The sequence below is a fragment of the Folsomia candida genome, unplaced genomic scaffold (genome assembly GCF_002217175.1).
Source record: "Folsomia candida strain VU population unplaced genomic scaffold, ASM221717v1 Fcan01_Sc025, whole genome shotgun sequence".
NCBI classification, from domain to species: Eukaryota; Metazoa; Arthropoda; class Collembola; order Entomobryomorpha; family Isotomidae; genus Folsomia; species Folsomia candida.
Window position 1 is genome coordinate 437,654 of NW_019091217.1, and position 19,770 is coordinate 457,423.

The 19,770-nt window shown below is 45.5% G+C and overlaps 1 protein-coding gene across 3 annotated transcripts in view; it reads left to right on the top strand.

The window, feature by feature from the left end:
• LOC110859210 (octopamine receptor beta-3R) overlaps positions 1–19,625 on the top strand; it is a 62,241-nt gene extending 42,616 nt beyond the window's left edge. For 2 of the 3 annotated variants that reach the window (XM_035859454.1, XM_022108094.2), the window contains exons 10-12: positions 549–755; positions 7,530–7,607; positions 11,152–19,625. In XM_035859454.1, the coding sequence (XP_035715347.1) occupies positions 549–755; positions 7,530–7,607; positions 11,152–11,399 (533 nt within the window). In that variant the 3' untranslated portion in view covers positions 11,400–19,625. The remainder of the gene's footprint in view (positions 1–548; positions 756–7,529; positions 7,608–11,151) is intronic. The other variant, XM_022108095.2, reaches the window with a different exon arrangement.
• The last annotated feature ends 145 nt before the right edge of the window (positions 19,626–19,770 follow it).

Genomic DNA, 19,770 nt, shown 5'->3' on the forward strand with positions numbered 1-19,770 from the left:
TCCACTGGGTTGATTGCATTCCGTTTAGCCGATCGCCATTGTTGGGGGAAGCAGTCGGGCTGGCGGTGGGTCATAATAAAGAGGAAACAAATGAGTGTTCTTCTTCCATTGGTCCACCTCCCGCTGGGCTTATTGTCACGTTATAGAGAGCGAGAGAGAGACGGTGCTAGTTATTAGTCCGCAGGGTTTATGTGTGTCATACTTTCACCCCAAAGTAAGTCCAAAACTGATAGGAAATGAGGAATGGCTCCCTGCCGACGTATGCACGAGCGAGAACATATTTCCGAGAAGACGACCGCAGATAAAATATCGTTAATGCTCTTGGAAGAAGAAATTATTGTCGCTTTTGTGGCCACCACTCTTGTCCTTGAGGCCAACTGTGTCAATTACTAGTTGTTACTCGTGCTCCACACAATAATGGGTCTACAACAATGAACTAGAATACTTAAATTATGACATACTCATCACGGGGGGTAATAATTATTGCCCCAAATCACCAGGAATTACATGCTCTGTAATAATTGAGTATTTTTTATGTATTTTTGCAGTGTACGCGGTGGTGTCGAGTTCGATCTCATTCTGGATCCCGGCGATCGTGATGATAGTGATGTACTCCAAGATCTTCCGGGAGGCTCTGCGCCAGAAACGTGCCCTCTCTTCCACCTCCGCCTGCCTCGTCCTCCAACACGTCAACAGTACCTCTCGATCTTCGAACCACAATCGTCGCTCCTACCGCTCTGAGATCACTCAGAATGGTAAGTCCACTGCCAACAGCAACGGTCAGCAGCCTCCAAAAGGCATACTTTGCCAATCCATCCCAATTCTCACTTTTCCGTTCGTTATGTAACGCTGCTGTTTTCATTCATTCAGTCTGCAGTACCAACCAACCAACCAAATCGTCTCGATGCGATGCACAAACGGCTGTCCCCTTATTTGCATGTTTGCTTATACATAAGTAGACATGTGACAATTACGCCACTTAATTATGTACCCAAGTAAAGACTCCCTACCCGACTACACTTTAGCCATAGTTCCACTCTTATCGTCATCATGTGCACTTGTGAAGAATGGCAATTAAGATATTTCGCAACTCCGCTTAAAAACAAACAACTTACAATCATTTATTCGCCCAGGGAAAGTTGTAAGTTTGTGTTTTATGCAATCTCTTCTGGGAGAAAGTTGTGCAACCCGTTTTCGTTCACAGCTCGAGATACATACATGCGACGATGCCTTTCGTTTTGCGTGGTCAAATTACACATCTCTGAAATATTTGTTGAGGAGGAGGAGGATAAGAAGTAAGTAAATTAATCAGGACACGAACGTGGGTGCATATTGAACTAGTTGTTCAAGTGGTGGTGGTGAAATTATGGTGGAATGAGATGAGGTATGACATGCAGGTCGAGTTCTAAATATATGTCTGCATACTGAAGAAGCACTTGTGTACGTTTACGTGTGATGAGGACGGGAGGAATAATTGTGTGGGACAAGACAAACTCTTCTCGAGATGATCAATCAATCCCCACGGAACGAAACCAGTTATGCAGACCTTCTCATCTCTGCTTCTTTGCAACATGTTCATCAATCTTCCTCACCCACCAACCCGCTCGGCTCTGCACACACACTCCTCAGGGGAACAGATTAAGCAAATCTGGCCGAGCACGTAAAATATTTATATAGTCACCTTTCTTCCACTTGGTGCTCCTTCTCCTGTCCGAAATAATGAGCTGGGTTGGGGTTCAACATTCTGACGTTGCATGAGATGGACTCATGGCGTATAAGGTTAGCTTATCCTTCGTACAGGTCAATACATTTATCTACCAACTCATTCATGGCATATTTTTAGCCTGAGAACTCCTCGTAGTTATGCATGCATAGAGTTTGTTGGTCCTGATTAAGCACTGTGTTGGCCGTACTCATGACCTTTCGTATTTCCACGCCATGAATGCGTTTGTTTCTTAGCGTGGCATTCGAGGGAGAGAGTGAAAGTCGGGGGCGAATAAGAAAGAGATTAGGAGACCAGGTTTCAGCTCAGCAGCAGCAGCAGAGGTGGATATGCTGCATGCACAGCCAGTCCAGTTGTACCTTTGTCGAGGCCGTGTCACATTTCAGAAGAAGTTGCCAATTGGCAGAGTTCTAGGAGGGCTTTCTCACGGGCCACGTACATGCATGGAGGAGTAGCCAGCCAGCCCGGTGTGTGTGTGTGCGGGGGCCCATTTATTAGTGAGATAGCCAAGAGCATTTAATAAGTGGAGGTATTCGTGGTGGTGGAAGCCTGCATGCCGCTGCTGCCTGTGTGTGCAGAATGGAGCCCAAAATCGATGACGAGAACTTCCGGTTGTTTTCTCCGAGCTGAAGTAGCAGCCAGAATTCTCGCTCTCTTTCTCCCATGCTTCGCTCTCTCCAAGCAAATTTATGGCTCGGGGCCACACTCCTTTGCCAATTCTGCAACATTCTTCAATTACTTCCACGAAAGGAAACTGTCACCGGACTTAGAAAAGAAAGAAGAAGAAGAAGAAAGAAATGTGTTTCTGATTGGGGTGGGTGGGTGGTTAGCGGCGGGCGACTGGGCGAGCGCGTAGTGGGCTGGATACATTGCTGTGCCTGATTATGACATGGGTATGACGAGATGATGATCCTGCTGCCTTTTGTGAGAGTGACGTGACACGGCCAAAGAGAGCGAGGAAGAAGTTGTTGATAAGCAAATGATCTGTGTGTGCATTTGAACTTGGATTTCGTTTGATGCTGGCGTTGGACAGTTGAGCTGATGGGTCGCGTGTTGTAGGACAAGTTTCATCCTACGCCCACACGCTTTCCCATCCCTCGAACCTCATGACTTTCTCCGCCGCCTGCCTGCCTGCCTCCCTCCCTCCATCCAGGAATGTATGCCGAATTAAATGCCAACTGCTTATTGCCAGACCATCCAGATATTGGCACCACGACGCCTCGTGTCACGTCGCCTGCCTCCGTGGATACGGTCGTTGCGATATCCTTTGATACATCGTTTGAGGGTTTAGTGCAGTTGGCAATTCCGTCCTAGGAGCAAATCTCACTTGGTTGTTCCTCTTGTTGGCGATAGACAATGGACTGCGGAGAGAGAGAGAGCGACTCATTGATAAATTCCCGCAGGAGGAGAATGTAGCCAGAAAGGATTAAATCCCATTAGTCCCATTATTACTCGCTCTCTCTCATTTCCTCCCTCTTTTGTGAACATGGCATAACAAATCTTGGGCAAAAGGTCACTTTATTTACAGGTGCTCCCCCCAATCTGCTCCTTTCAAGCTTTACATGGCCATACACACACGTAGAGGAGGAGGAGGCTAAAAAGTGAAGGATTAGATGGCAGGAAACAGGCCGACATTTGTGTCATGCCAGGTTGTGAAACCAGTGCATAAAATTTCATTATTTCTTGGTCATAAATTGCACAGTTTTTATGGAAAGGGCTGCCTTCCCATATGCTCATCGCACTCACGTAACTTTCACTTCCGAACCGTCCGCATAAACTCCTCCTCATGACTTTCGCATGCCGCCACGCTGCCGTTGGGGACAATGTGGGGCAGGAGGTGCAGGAAGCAGTGCAAAAAAGGAGCATGATTTACAGACGGTGAGCATCCACACATCGCACCTCTCTCGCGGAGGGAGAAATCCTTTCACTTCCTGTCCAGCCAGTCGAGCTGGATGGCAGGCTTGCTCCAACATCTGCGGATGAATGAGCACTTTTTCTGCTCCTGCAGTTGAACCGCTTGGAGAAATGCTCAATGTTCTGAAGTTCCAAAAGTTCCACGTTGCTGGTTAAACTGTGGAATACGTAGGCCTTGTTGAGGAGGAGGAGGAGATGGCAATAGGATTTATCTGTCTGACTTTGGAGCAGCAAAAAAGATGGTTGCATCCCCACCACCACGGCCATGATCGCACTATGATGATGACAAAGAATAAGTTGGACCAGATCCCCTCCTCCTCCTCTTTCTCTCGTCTATAAGAAATAAAATAACTCAGCTCCTGCGGCACACACTCAAGCACACACTGCAATGTTGATATATTGTGAAAAGGATGAAAATGCTTTGAAAGTTGAAATGGCAAATAATAATAAAAATTTCTTTGAAAGGTTGGCTCACCAAATTTGTGACGTTTCTTCTAACGTCTCCTGTCTGGAATGATTCTATTTCTTGTTCTACAGCCTTTGAGAGGACATTTTTTATGTGCATATGTGCAAGATCCATCCACCTACCTTGCTCCACGGAATGGGAAGCGAGGAATTTATTTAAATCTTTTTGTCATCCCCTTCTTCTTTCAGAGCAAAGCGTATTCAACTTGCCTCCTCCTACATGCTCGTCCTCCTACAGAGCACGCATCTATGCGATATGGCTATGGACGATATCGGGCTATGGAACTAGGCTGCGAGTGGATGGGAATGTAATGAGTTTTTGTTATGACATAAAGATAAAGGAATCAATTTCTTATTTCGGATGGTGGAATCCTCCTTCGCATCTCTCTCGCGATTTCGCATCCCTCCCTGCAGAAAAGAAGGAGAGAATATGCACCTTTGTCCTCCGACTACTCGTACAACTTCTTGGCTCAATAAAGAGAGAGCGAGCGAGGGAGGGAGGGATGCAAAGTTGAAGTTGGATGTTTCTGGTTTATTCACATTTATTTTATTGCTTGGATGGAGATCGATTCCTGCTCCATAAATAAAGTGAAATAGCCTGAAAATGTCTTTCGCATGGGTGGGAATTATAGCATGCCTTCCTTTTCCTCCTCTTTCTCTCCTTCCCCCTGCTCCCGTCTCGGAGGTAATAATACTCTCGCACAGGTTCCCATTCTTCTGCATGCATAATCCGCAAAGGGTGGCGAGGGACCTTGGACGCCTCTTGAGAGTGGAGAGAGGAGGAGCAGCTACATTTAGCTTTGGGACGACGACGACGACGACGACGATGATGAGGTATTTATCGCAACAACGGCTCCACACATGCAGACAAGAGTCCTCTCATCTCCGCAAATGCTTTCACTCGACTCAAGGTTTATCGCATTGTTCACCAGGTCCGTGGGAGTTGCCTACCGGGAGCAAGGGAAGACTTGTGTCCGCACCTCCTGCTCGTGGGAGAGAAGTAAAAAGACGACAGAGGCCAAGAAAAGGACGAGAAATTTAATAACGCCCAAAATTAGGGCATGATGGAGTAATGCAGGTTGTATGTGGGTTATCAGGCTGCCTCGCATCCGGTTATCATCATCGTCATCATCGTCACGCGTTGGAGAGTAAAATGGGTCGTTACAGTGCTCTGGCGGATGAGACTGGACCTTGGCTTGTGTAACATCTCTCCTGAAATAATGGCATCCGCCGCCCAAGGAAAGGAAAAGGAAGTGAAGGGCAGCATGGGTTGGGAAGAACTCTGCTGGACGGGACGACAGGCATTCGCACAAAATATGCCCAATATGTAGCATATCCACGTATGTATGTACATAGCTATGAGCGGACAGTTGCCTAAGCTTTCTGGCTGCCATATGTATGTATACCGGGTGGAGTAACCACCCTCTCGGGACGTCTCCACACTTGGATTCAATGAGCAAGCGGCTTAATTGACCGTTTCCTTCTTTTATCCGATTCTGAAGCAAAAAATCTGACATTTACACCATGCTCCTCTCCGCCTGCCCCACCAAAAGTCGAGCACTTGTCACTTTTCCACCCCACTTCGGAAAAAAGAGCTTCATCATCAGTACTTTCTCCTCGAGACAGCCAAGCAGCATCGGTGGTGGTGGTAGTGGTGGGGCCCATTATATTATTTTCCCTCGTTTGATGAGACATTGTATGGGCTTGGGAGGAGAGGTTAGTTGCCGTGGTGGGGTTGGGGCCGTGCTACGTCGTCTACGTCGTTCGGCGGCGGGTGAGTCTTCTTTTTGCAAGACGTAATGGGAGCCATGTCAAAAAGTGGGCTGTCAAATGGGCACCAGAACTCTTTTCCTCCCTCAAACTTTCTCCACTTTCACGCTCGGTCGGCCCAAGGTCTCGAATAAATCCTGACACGCTCCCCTGCACATATCCACCTTCATCAGATCACCAAACCAAGTATGCTCATGTAGTAGGAGCACGAGTGGGTGTGGTCCCACCAGGTCATGGTCAGATAGCTACTTGCTAAAGTACCGATCCACCAACTCCAGCAACTTTCTCGCTCACGTAATCCGACACAATGTCAGCGAGGGACAGGCAAAAAGTCAAGGCCGCCAGAAAGTCCAGATCTGGATGACAGTGTGTGCATCCATAAAAATAAGTAGGTTGTCGGAATTTGTTTTGGTGTGGGGAAAGGATGAGAGAGAGGAACCTGTGGAATTCCCTCCTCTCTGCAGCCTAGTGGTAAGCAGTGGATTTCATTGTGTTGTCCTCTCTTGGCTGGGCTGGGTGGTGTAGTGCCCCCTCCTGTGTTCCCATTGTCCTGCTTTCTCCGCTGCCACCACCACCATCGCCACCATCGCAAGGCCGGAGTGACAGGGGCAAGAAGAATGGAGTTTGGCGAGAGAGAGCTTTGTTGATGAAGGGTTTCCTCTCTTCCTCCTCAGCGGAAGGAAACCGTTGACAAGGGAGGAAGTGGAATTAACGCACTGCGAGAGAGACACCGCACATCACCCTCCCAGCCTCCAGCACCAAATCATAATAAATCATCATTGGCAGGAAACATGAGGAGAAAGCATAGGAATCCACCTGCCTTGCCTCCACAATATCTGCATACACATATAGCGCATATATGTAGATGCTTATGCAAGGGTGCGTTTGTTGGTGAGGCAGGAAAGGTCACTCTTCATCATCCACATCGTTCCAAGAACTCGTCTGTTTCGCGACGGGCTCACATTCAATCGCCCAAATGGCTCCTCACTTAAAGGTTAATAGTTTACTCTCCTACTTATCTCCCTCCACTCTGCAGCGAGCAGGAGCGGGTCGGCGGGGACGGAAGGGATAAATGGGATCACTTTTGACATCCTAATAATGACACCATGACAAGACAAATGGAGTCCATGTACATATCTCCACCATCCTCCCCATGCGCCCAGTGGCTGCATGTCTACACATAAACCCCTCGCCCAATATTACCACCATGCATTTTATTATGTGTTCACTATGCCCAGGATGACATCGCATCGAATGTGTTGATTGGTACTGCAAAAATAATTAATTGGGACTCATACATATCTCTTTTTTTGGCTTTTTGAGTGTTGGGTCACCCTTAATTCTGCGAGAGATATTTTGATTCTATGATTTTGAGCACGAGTGGACTTATCATTTTGCTGTATAATTATTTTACAACTAAATGCGAGTGCATTATTATTACTATTACTATTTTATTATTATTGTTATTATGAGCATGAGGAGCGACGCTTGTAAATACTTTATTAATTTGATTATTTTGCTCTTCGTCGTTGGGCTTCCAGAATAATTAGAGCCATGAAATTGCTCTGGAAGCAGGGACGACGGAGGGTTGAGCAGCGGCCATGTCGTTGGTGGTGGTGAGTACGTTTTGAAATGTTGTTCTCTCTCTTTGACACAGGTTCCACGTCGACGGCCGTCTGTGACAACAAGTCGCAGCAGAAGTGGAAGCACGAGCACAAAGCTGCCCGAACCCTGGGTAAGTCCTGGATGAGAAGACGATGATGCTGATTGTGTGCTAATGTGTTTTCCTCTCTAATTGCTCTTTACCACCCATCACTCCCAATCCCGTTGTCCTCTCACAAATCAAATCTTGTCTAATTGACACTTTAATGAAAGCGGGTGCGCTCCTCGGCTGCCGTGCCGTCGTCTCCGCTGCTCCTCCTGCCGAGTGTGCCTCTCTCTCAAAATGGGAGAGTCAGACAATAATCAGTGTCATCATTATCACGAGAAAGTCAGCTCGCCTCAGTTGACTCGATGCTGCCAAGGTATACACTCTCTGAACTCTGTCCGACACGGAGAAAGTGGCACGAGGAGCACCAGTCGCTTGTGTGGGGCGTAATTGGCCCTTCAAATTCTCCCCGTGTGGATGGAACGAATCTCTCGCAACTCAGGCCTTGTTGGAGCATGCAGAGAAAGCATGGCTCCCACACGAGGCGGATGATAATGAATATATGCATGTCATGAATCACAAAATGATAAAGAGCCACCACCACCGCCCACAAAATACCATGCATAAAATATAAAAATATATATGGAGCCACGAGCCGGAGGAATGGAGCAGGACCAACATCACACCAACGACCGTCCGTAAGCAGTGGGACATGCACAAATAATCGGCATGGACGCTAAACTGGGTTGGATTAGGAATGCAGTGGGCCGTGGTGGCGGAGAAAGCGAGGAGTTAGTTGACCGTGGGGTTGGTTTTTGAGACCACTCGACCCCGTTACTCGCGAATTGGAGTTGATTATTTCGAGCTGGGTGGTGAGGTTGGAAAAATGAATTGGATTTCACTTACCTCTCTCTCTCTATTCCGCCTCACGTCACAATTTAATGAAGACGTGCCAACAACACGGCCCACTTATTTATAAACGCCCATATTTACTACCACGTTGAGCTGCAGAATAATACCACGTAGACAGGAAAGAAGAGCAGACTTTGTCGTCGGAAGTTGAAAAGAGAGAGAGAGAGAAGATTTGAATTGAGGGAAACGCAGCTGCCACTGCTCGAGGAAAAATTTGTTTAATCTGTCAACATCTTCTTACGTCTGCTGCTTCATATGTAGGCAAATGACCGTGAGAGAGCCTTCGCCTGCTGTAATTCGGGTGTGTGTAATTCCCTTTCAGCCTGCCTCCTTCCGAGACTGCATCACAGTCGGATCCATTCTCTGCCAAAATATCATTTTCGAATGAGACGGGGTGGAACGAACGGGAGGAAGTTGGATGGACACTTTTAACTGCTTTATTGCTTCTCTGCGCTCATTTTCCCAAAAACTTGATTTCATACTCGTCTCCTCTCTCTCTCTGTATCATAAAGTTGCGAATTGGGCTGAAGCAGCAGCAGCTCTGTCTCATTTTCTTCTCGGATATTTGTTATCGTCAAGTTGACAAACACAGAGCAGCAGCAGCAGAAGCGAGTTTTGATCTTCCAATTCCCTGCATCCTTTGAATTTTGGCTGCTGTTGAGGTTTATATGCTTATTTCTATTAGTTTACTTATAAAGATACCATATCGTGCGCTCCGTGAGTATCTGATGTGAGTTCATGATATTAAATTAGCTGACGAGCATACATGTGTTCCTGCGAACGTACGTACATACATTCCAAGTAACCAGGAACCATCGTCTTTGAAATTCATGTCGTCATACTCGCTATTTACCCGAGTTAATGAGGGACAAGACAAATATTTGTGGAGACAGCGACTTTCTCCATTTCTTTCCTATTTTCGCGACATCCACCTCAAAAAAGTATCCACTTTCTCTCAGACTCTCCCTAATTTATTGCATTCGCTCAACTTTGATGCTGCTTCATTCAGATGTAATAACTGGTTACAGCCGATGACGAGGGTGGCCACGGATAGGAAAGCCTCGTCCTCCTCACTCACTGGTGGCTGGTGTGGCTTGTGGGCACGTAGCACGTCCGCGATAATAATAAGCACCGTTGCACCTGTCGTCTCCACATCTCATTAACTTGTTCGCCTTCCTCCCTGTCTTGGTGGGATCATGTGAGAGTGGGCAGTCTCAGCTGCGTAGTTCGCAGAAATCCTGATGAACAAACTTACCACGTCACATTGTTTGTTTCCGTGTTGTTTTTTGGAGAGCAGTTGTCTTTCTGGTGGCGAGTGGGCGTGGTTCCTTGTCAGTCTTGTTTGCCCTGGATGTGCTCTTGTTGTGGTTGTTGTGTTCTCACAACAGTGAGCATTTCGCAACCTTCACTGGGGAAGAATGAATCCCATTACGGAGGTGGATTGGATTGGATGAGAGAAAGAGGACGGTCGTGGCGTGCGGGCAGAATGATGATGATGACACGTTGAGTCGACTTTTCAATTCCAGCAGCAGCAACGAGACGCTGCCACGTCATGTGGAGAGAGGAGTATGAAAGTGCGAGGTGTACGAGATATGTGTGGTGGTGGTGCAGCTCGCATTTGAAATTTTAAAATGGGAGCCACAAAAGAGTTGAAGGATGAAGAAAGCTGATTTCTGTTCCCGAGAATTGGGATGCGGTCGTCGGTGGTGGTGAGATCGACCAACTTTTACCAGCAGATTGAAGATGAGGATGTCATCTGGAGAGATTGTGCTCTGTTCGAACGCGGGGTGTGCACATTGTCCGATTGTCGTGCCAGTTCCCACGCCTTTTACCTAACAGTGAAAGCACTAGATTTTCCAAATCCAAGCTTACAGTTCATATGCAGTACGGGAGTATGTACGTGGATACGAATGGGATTGCTGCCAATCCGACTGTTATGGATTCCTCGTGAAATGGAGTTTGTGGTGGTGGTGGCGGTCGTTGATGGGTGAATGAATTCCATAAATTCCTTCGCTCGCACTCGTGTGGGGAAAGTGCTGTGAGGGATAAAGCGAGAGGATGAGCCGACCAGCAGGTGTTGTCGGTTTCGCCAGAACAGTACTCGCATAACGAGGAGTTTAAGGGCCCATTCCCACCCTCGTCTCCCTCTCCTCGCTCCGTCCGCATCTTCACTTTCTCCCCTCGATGGCCGACTTGGAAAGTGAAAGCAACAGGCAATAACCGAGAGATGAATCCATATTATGCTTCCTTCACTCCTTTCCCTACCCGCCTGTACTTCCTGAGCAATAAACCAAACCGATCAGATATAAACCACCACGGGGAACAAGCGTAACAAAAATTGTCTGTTCAACGATGACGAAAACTGGTCATTAGCCACATCCCTTGACTTAACGAGAGAGCAGACCCCTAAGTGTCTGGATAGTTACTCATCCATTGAGCAGACCTTCGAACGATATACCCAATCTTCATGAAATACGGGTCTTTTCCCATTTGCGACTGCGACCTCATAAATATGTCGATCCACGAAAACAGAATTAAAAAAAAAACTTTAAACTCTTAAGATTCATCATAGTTAAAATCGAACAGACAAAAAACTCTTGTTCCCTTTAAAGAGTTTGACCTACTAATCACTTAATGTAGAAAGTGTTTATGTTTATTGTTTAAATGAATATTTGTTATAAAATGTTGTAATCGAGACCGTTTTTTATTGGTTTTGCAGGGATAATAATGGGAACCTTCGTGGCATGTTGGGTCCCGTTTTTCACCTGGTACATGGTATCTTCCCTCCTCAAGTTCACGTCCCCCGAGTGGTTGGTACAAACGATGTTCTGGATTGGGTACTTCAACAGCACTCTGAACCCGATAATTTATGCTTATTTCAACCGAGACTTCAGGGACGCCTTCAAGGAGACGATTCAGTGCGTGTTCCTCTTCCCCAGGAAAAATAACACGCAGTCCTACGTCTAACGAGAGCAGAAGGCAGCATCCTCCTCCTCAGCAACCAAAACCAAACCTAAACCACCCACTTTTTCTGTAATACTTGACGTTCTTCTCCTACGTACGACCCAGTTTAAATATTTAGAATGGAAGAAAAACCACCCATGTGATCAAAAGACTCTCTTAATCTCTCTTAAGGCATAAATACCTCTGTACCCAAAAAAGAAGCTTAAATATTATTACGATTAATTCATTAATTGCTAACTACAAGATTTCTTCGTATTTGGCAGGCAGGGAAAATTGGGTGGTTCTGTAACGGATGAGTGAGACGGTAGTTAGTATAAGAAGTTACCTGCTTGCTTATCAAACAATTGTGTGCTTATATATTTTTCCACGTCACAACCAAATGGGAGTGGGGCGAGTACTGATGACGAGTATTAAGTATTTCTGTGTGCAAAGACTTATCATAATGGGAGAGAAAGTGACCATTCCACACTTTAGGAAAAAAGAAAGCTGTGTAACACCCACTGAAATTGGAAAGGTTAAAAGTTGCATAATTGTAATCCCGCGCGCCCGTTCTATAATTGACCTGTTTTTTCCCGTAAAAAATGACTTTTACCACATCTCCTGTCAGCTCGAATTTATTAAGTGGTGCAGAAGCTGACCCACATCTCTCTTCTTCTGCTTCTTCTTCTTCTTGGCCCAGTGTTCTCCTGTCATGTTAAGTCGCTTATCGGGGATGTACGTACGTACGTCATATTTCTTCCATCGCTGGCCCATGGACCTCGTTCGGCCTGGTATCTCCTCTCAGGGAGGAGGGAGATTAGTTGATGTAAAGTGAAGTGATGTGGGTGGGTGGGTGGTAGGATTGGATGATGGGTGGGCAGTCCTTGAGGAAAGTTCTTCTACTTATTTACCTCTCCTGTGACGAGATTGAGACGGTGGAAGGAATCAGATTAAGGAAAAAGAGACATTTCCCATTTTTTAATCAAGAGAAAACTTTTTCCCTTCGCCTAGTGTGCCCTGCCTGCCTGCCTGCCTGCCTGCCCACCTAATTCCGTAATCATTCCAGACCAACCAACCAACAGAAAGTTTGAAAAAGTTGTTCCACTTTTTTCTACGAGTCGTCATCGTCGTCGACGCCGTTATTCCCAATTCGAATTTACTTCTTTCATTAGCCAAAGTGTGTGAAGTGGATGTAGTACAAATGTTGGAGAAGTGAGAGAAAGGGGAGAATGTATTTTTTGGAATTAATTCCCCGACTCTAAACTCGTGTAGGTGTCTGAATGCCGTAAGAAAGAAAGGAAGAAAGGTAATAATGAGGAGAGAGTCAGGAATTAAGCCATTTGGTAAATGAAGTATTTATCGATGGACATGCAGGAGCAGGCCCGTAAGGTCCAGCGCTTGCAGTGGTGCTTGATTAGGATCGATGCAAGCTGGCTGGATAGAGATGTCTGGAGGAGAATTAGTCGGCTCCAGTGCGCTCCAACCTCCCCAAAAAATGCACTTTCATGAGGAACATCTTTAAATTTACTCGCTCCAAGAACTTCCACTTTCACCTGGCTGACTGGTCGACAGACCTGCCTCACCTCCACGTGTTAGGAGCTAGAGGAGTAGATGTTGGGCAGGACTTCAAGGTCTTCACCACCGTAAAAACCCTCCCAGAACTGATCTACTACATCCATACGTACACAACACATAACCAACAAGAGCACCATCAGCACAAACCAGGAGCTGAATGACATGCAACACGTCAGCATCTCATCTCGAGCAGGAGGGAACACACGTATTGTAGTGCTGGCATTTGGTCGAATGTGGTTTTTGGGGCGAGCGTTTTCTCCGGACCGCACCACCACCAGGATTTCATTGCACATCACCATGCGAAAATAAAACTCCCCACTTACTTGACTCACCAACGGACCGACGAAGCAAACCTTGATCTGTTCTTCTCTCCAGTAGAGCTCCAAGTTGATGGCGTGGTCGTTCGTGTGTAAATTAATTCTTTTCCCACTTGGTTTTTTATTCGAGTTCCATCCATCCGATATTATCAGCCCTAATGGGTTTGGATGCGTGGTGGTGGTGGTGCTGCTGAGAGATACGGTTCGTTGGGACGGTTTATTTTATTCCTCTCCCTTCAAAATGGAGATTTTTCCGCTCTGCCCCAGCATTTCTTTGCCCACAAAGAGGAGAAAGTGGTGAGAGAAAGCTACAGCTGCATCACTACCCACCCAATCCAGGAACGGACACCAGTCTTAAACAATTACTTGGCTGATTGATGGAATTCTTGGAAGCTGGCTGGCTCCAAAGAGATTAACTGCGACATGGTTCCTGCGATGGGGGAACCTTCGCTCGCTCCTTCCTTCCTTCGTGGTGGTGGTGATGATGATGGTGATGAACATGGGAAAATGGACAGGTTGTTGGTGGGACGGACAGGAGGACACACTAATCCAACTCCTGCTGGACTCCTCTCTCGGGTTAAAACAACAGGTGAAAGTTTCCACTAGGATTTCAATGTCTCTTTTTAACACGAAGTAATGATCACACCAAGTAATCCGAGTGGAAAAACAAAAGAAACGCAGTTCACCTCCGGCATGAGGGGCCTTGATGATGGCTCCGGAAAATGAAAAACAGGGAGCGAGTGGGCGTCACTCCTCTCCTGTGAGAAATTTGTTACTCAATTGTCCTTCTGGACGATAATTTGTCATCCTTCGTAGCTCAAGATGTTGGCAAAGGGACGTTGTGTAAGCTTTTTAAAACCAAGATGTTGTTGTTGTTGTGTAAGACTTTACTTTCGAGGGAATGGGTTAACTGGAGTTGAGTCAACATGGCGGCGGTGGTGGTTGAAGGGGTAGCACGTGGGCAAACTGGTAGGCAATAAACGAGTAGGAAGAAAGGTGGTGAAAGTGAGGAGGAAAGTAATGAAAAGTGGATTGATTGTCTTTGTCCTGCTGGGAGGGCGAGCGAGAGGGGAGTCGTGACCCAAGTGCGGAATGAGATGGGTGCGGTGTGGTGGTGACCATTATTGATTAAAAAGTGTTTCATTTCCCAAATAGCCATTAGTTCCGAGGTCGCTTTTCTCGGTCTCATTCCAGGCCGTGTCCATCAGAGTGAAGCTCATGCACTCACCTCGAAAAATGATGATAAGGAGAAGACGGGCTTGATCTCCACCAATTTGATCCCTCCAATTCTCTCTCTCTCTCTGCTTTCTTACTTTCTCTCTCTCTCCCCGAATCCCCAGCTCCCAAATCAATTGAGTCCCAGAGACAATCAGATGACTTATCCTTTGATCTCGCCACGCCACTAGAATTTCTCCAGGGCCATAAACCACCACCACCGGCCGGTCGCCCAGCTCGCCGTCCCACCAGACCACCCTCTCATCCCCGTCATTATTTTCTCTCTCCATGTAGTCAGATGAGCCCAGAGAGGAAGAAAAAAGTTTCCTCTGACCAACCCAACCTGCTCCGCTTATTCAAACAGTGCCATTCTGCGTATTATGTACTCCGCCTGGTGAATCTGGTCTCTCGTACTCTTCCTCCGCTCTCTCTCTCGATCATCCACCTCCAGCAGGTCTCCCCTTTCCACTCGCATTTCATAATGACACAAAGTTGGGATGGAAATGAGAGAGAGAGACCGGAAATGGAGAGACAATTCTCCTCTTTAATCTTTCTCCGTCGTAGTTTTATCTCCTCTTTCTGAGCTCCCCCTCATCTTCCTCCATCCGCAGTGGCCGCCTCCGTGTGTGTGTGGGTTTGGTCATATAAATTGCATATTATCGAAGGATGATGTGTCATTATAAGCATTATTATTTTCATCCAGTCCCAAGTCCCGGGTGACTCTTGTCCCACCGGGTTTGCCAGATTTCTTGCAACTCCTCTCCTGACTCACCATGAGAGAGTGGATTTAATGGACACTTTTGGGTTGCACACTTGAACACACTTTAATAAAGGAGAGAAAACTGTTCGAGTGAGTGGAGTGACAGTCAAATAACCGACGACGCTGTGCCCTTGAAGATCCTCGAGGAGAAAAGAGGCGGTGAGAGGAAGTTGGCGGTGGTGGTGGTGGTGGTGAGCGAGGGATGATGGGGACGATGAGGAGATGAAAATTAATATGATTCCACCACTGCGATCTCCTCACACTCCCTCCTTCCAATAAAACAAAGAGAAAGTTGCCTCGTTGTGGGGAAGGAAGAAAGAAAGTTGGTTCGTTGGTTTGATCGGTTGGAGCAGTTTGAAGGATTCCTGTCTGCTTTCATTTCATTTTTGTGGTGGTTGCTGGTGGTGCTGCAAGGATTGTATGGTTGACGGATCGATAAGGCGACACCGGTTGTGCAGGAGAGAGAGCGAGAGGTGGAGGAGGATGGGTGGTGTTAGGAGTGGTGGTGGTGGTGGAAGGTCTGTGTATGTTGGGTTGGAAATGAGAAGTTGAGATGGATGTGACCTGAATATGAATTGGGGAGAGGAGGAGGTGGAGGGAGGGAGCCGGAGAAAAGGGCAAATAAATAGGTGTGGTGGTGCAAAGTTAACGGGCCGGGAGAGAAATTACTATGCTGCGAGGACTCCAAAAAATGCACTTGATCCTTTATTCAATCCATCCCAGTCTCCTTCTTCTCCGTCTTCTCCGTCGTCCGTATGTGGCAGGCTTGTGAGGTCGGCGGAGGTGGTGCTTTCAAGTCCTTACTTATTTACAACAATACCGAATGATGCTGTTTTCCCCCGTTACACAACCCGCAGTTTTGCACCGTGTCGAAGCAGCGGAGAGGAAACAGGAGGAGAGGAAGGGCCATTTAGGTTTAAGGACAGAGTTTGGGTGATTCGTCCCGAGAGAGAGTTTACAAACTGATTCAATTTTTAAAATGCCATGAACTCAAGCAGAGCACAAACCATAAACCATCTTCGCAAATCTCCTGCGCGTCATGCATTTTATTTTTAGTGAATAAAATGCAAGCTTTCGGAATGATTTAATCCCATCCCTTTCAATATTTAATAGCATGCAGCGTTTTCCCATGAAACGGAATAATGGCGACTATGTAGTGAGCTCTCATCAGCATCATCATGACGAGATGACGCCAGCGGGCGGATGATTTTCCTCCAAACTCGTCTCCTTCTTCTTCTTATTATTACTTTCACTTTCACCCCGATTGATCCCCAACCTTTTCTTGCTTTATGTCTTCTAAACTCTCTCTCTCACTCTCACTCTCTCTCCTTGCTTGTCCTCTCATCAGCCCCAACCAAACACGTCGTCGTCGTCCTTGTCTCTTCTCCTCCTGAAATGAAAGTTGAGCTCCCTTGAGAGAGCGTCCTGGTGGCGACAGCGGTGGTGCTGGTGGGGTGGTCACTTGGCTTTCCTTTCTTCCACCAGTCTGAAATTGTCACAAGTAATAAATGTCATCAGCCTGCTCGCCTCGCGTACCATTGATTGCATTACATTTCGTAACACGGCCATGTCAGCGCAGTTTAGAGAAAAATGAGATATTGTTATTGCTCCAAGTACGTAAACTGGAATGTGAAACCCAACTCAAAAAGTAATTATGGTTGGTTCATACTTATCCTTAGATTCCAGGAATAATTTAGCAGAAGAGAAACCAATAATTTTTTCAGACTTATTACCTTTTTTTATAGCATCCTTGCCTCAGCATTTATTTTTTCTTTGCCTTTTCCCAACCTCCTTCGAACCATCCGTGTCGAACCAGAGCTCTATTTGCGTACATGTAGAGTGCATGGTGAATGTATGCAAGAAGATAATGCCACACTCTACTATGTTACAACCATTACTTTAGTCAATAAACTGTAAGCTAAGCGCGATGACGAATCATAGCCTCTTAACTAAAGAATAATATTCCCACTACTTTGTATGCAACCCAACCAACACAATCAACATTGTCAACCAACCAAAGAAAAAAAGCTCTTTGGCGTGTTTAAATTATTTTATAAAAAAACATGAAAAAGTAAAATGTCAAATTAAGCGTAGTAGATTATTCCTTTTGTAAGCTGATTGAACGCAACGCTACATGTTATTAAATATGATGAGTTATTTAACATTTATGTAGAAATAAAGGTGGGACTTTTGTAACCAATTTGTATTCCAAAGAAGGTGACTCTTCTTGAGTAGGAGAAGAGGAGGGGCTACGAATAAGTACAAGTGCGGAGGAGGACGAGACGAAGAAAACTGTAATCTAAGTAATTAAATTAGTTGGGAAAATCATCATGACATTTTAGCAGAGAACTATATACAAGATGTAATAAGTGTATTTAAGTAAGTGTGTCATCTGTTTAGATTAAGTGTATAATAATTGCTACATACTTACTTATCTAGAGTGCAACATCTCATGTATGGTTATATATTCTTCCCCTGCGTGGGTGGGTGGGTGTACATGTTGGTGGGACGTTGCATTGTGTGTGTCAGGTAACTAAACAGACGGAAACGTGTGTGTGCTAACAAAACTGAGATTCCCTTCAGAAAGAGAGAAAGCTAGATTCGTAAATATGTATTTAGTGAGTAGTAATAAAATGCGGCCAGACGTGAAAGAAAGCCTTCCTACCTACACACCCACAAGACGAGATCCAGATAACAGGCTTTCTCCAGATTGTGTGGGACGTGGTATGTCAAACCTGTGAGAAGTGAAACTTGAGACGAGAGTGGAATGCATGCAAATTGTGAGAGCTCTCTTTTCCTGTTCTACATAATTACCTTATTCTTTTACTCTTTATTATTTCTACGTCATCCTCGTGCATTGTTTTATGTACGTACGTACGCGGGCAGAAAAACTGTGTCGAGCCACCGTCGTATTATTACTCGAAGAAAAATCCAGTTATTTTTATTGTCACTGGGGAAAGTAAACTGCAAAATAATTCTCTTCGCGTTGCCGTCAACAAGATCACCTCGAGATACAAGGACTACTCAGAAAGTATTTTTTATTTCACAATGAACAAGTCGTATAAACTTGGTTGTAAAATTTTTATCTTTATGATATTATTAACATTTTCATTATGTTTGTGTCATGTGGGTGATGGCACAGGTTGGAATTTGGCTGGGAAGGAGTTAGTATTACAATGGGATTGATGTTCTGGTGCTGAGAAGACGAGGAAGAAGCCGACCTCAACCTTTCCCTAATTGCGGAAAGAACGAAAGAGCTTTTCCTCCATCCTAATGAGAGGGTGAAATGGAGCCCTTCATTAAAACTTGGGTGAGGGTGGGCTTTGATGGGCGGAGGTGGCGGAGGTGTCCAAGTACAAATTGGTAACCGTAAGGAAATCACGATGGAGTAACAAATCACTGGTTTTTGAACACTTGAATTTTTTAATTACTTGAGAATAAATATTGAAGAGGGAGAAGGTTGGTTGAGGAAAAGAGTAGATTATACGTGTGTACAGGGAAAATGGGAAAGCCGTCTTGTTTTTCGTGATGTGTGGAAGGATGCGATGAGAATGACGATCAAACTGTTTCATGATACTATATTAGGAGCTTATCTAGAGATAACCAAAAACCAACCAAACCAAAACTGACTTGATATGACAAGATAGCGTGCGTACGTACGTGTGTATGTACACCCTCCCAAAAGTCTCTACTTGTTACGATGATATATGTAAATGTGTGTACCTACATGTAAAATATCTCCTTGTCATTACTACCTGCGTAGCTAACTAACTACTTAAGCAAGCTACACATATTTAATACATGTTTAGAACTGATCCGCGGCCGGAAGAGAGGCTGAAGATGAGCTGAGCTACATATTTCTTATTCTTAAAATGTAAACCGATTTATACGAGGAGGAGAAAGTTGAAAGGAAAACGAAACGGGGTAACCTAACCAAAAACCAAACAGCTACTTACATACATAAGAATACTATGTTAGAAATGCGACACACACACAACCATACAAAGCAACCCGACTGTCAATAATATCTTTTTACCTCTAATCCTTAAATAAGTAAGTGTACTAATTGTAACAGAGTTTAAGCAGCCGGCCCCACTACATGACTATTGTTATCATAAGTATGTATATCCCCCGTACTACTACTCACTTACCTACTATGCACAGATCCATACTTCCCGTTCATTTAATATTTACTCTAAGTTCATCATCTACTCAGAGAGGATAGTAAATCTAAATATACATAAATATATATTATATATGTGTCCTGTAATGTACGGATAAATGTAAACGTGTGTGCATGTGTACGGCGCTGTGCTACAAAAGAGCAACGCTACACAAGTCCAACAAGAACTACTGAATAAAATGAAATTACAGAAAATGGGAGAACGAAGAATTCGACTTATTTCCAACTCATCCATATTATCATTTGATTCGTTTCCAACTTTCTCTCTACATACGTAGGACGGCTGGCCTCCTTGCTGCTGCTCCCTGGAACTCGCTCGCTCGCTTTGTCCAATCCCATCTCCCA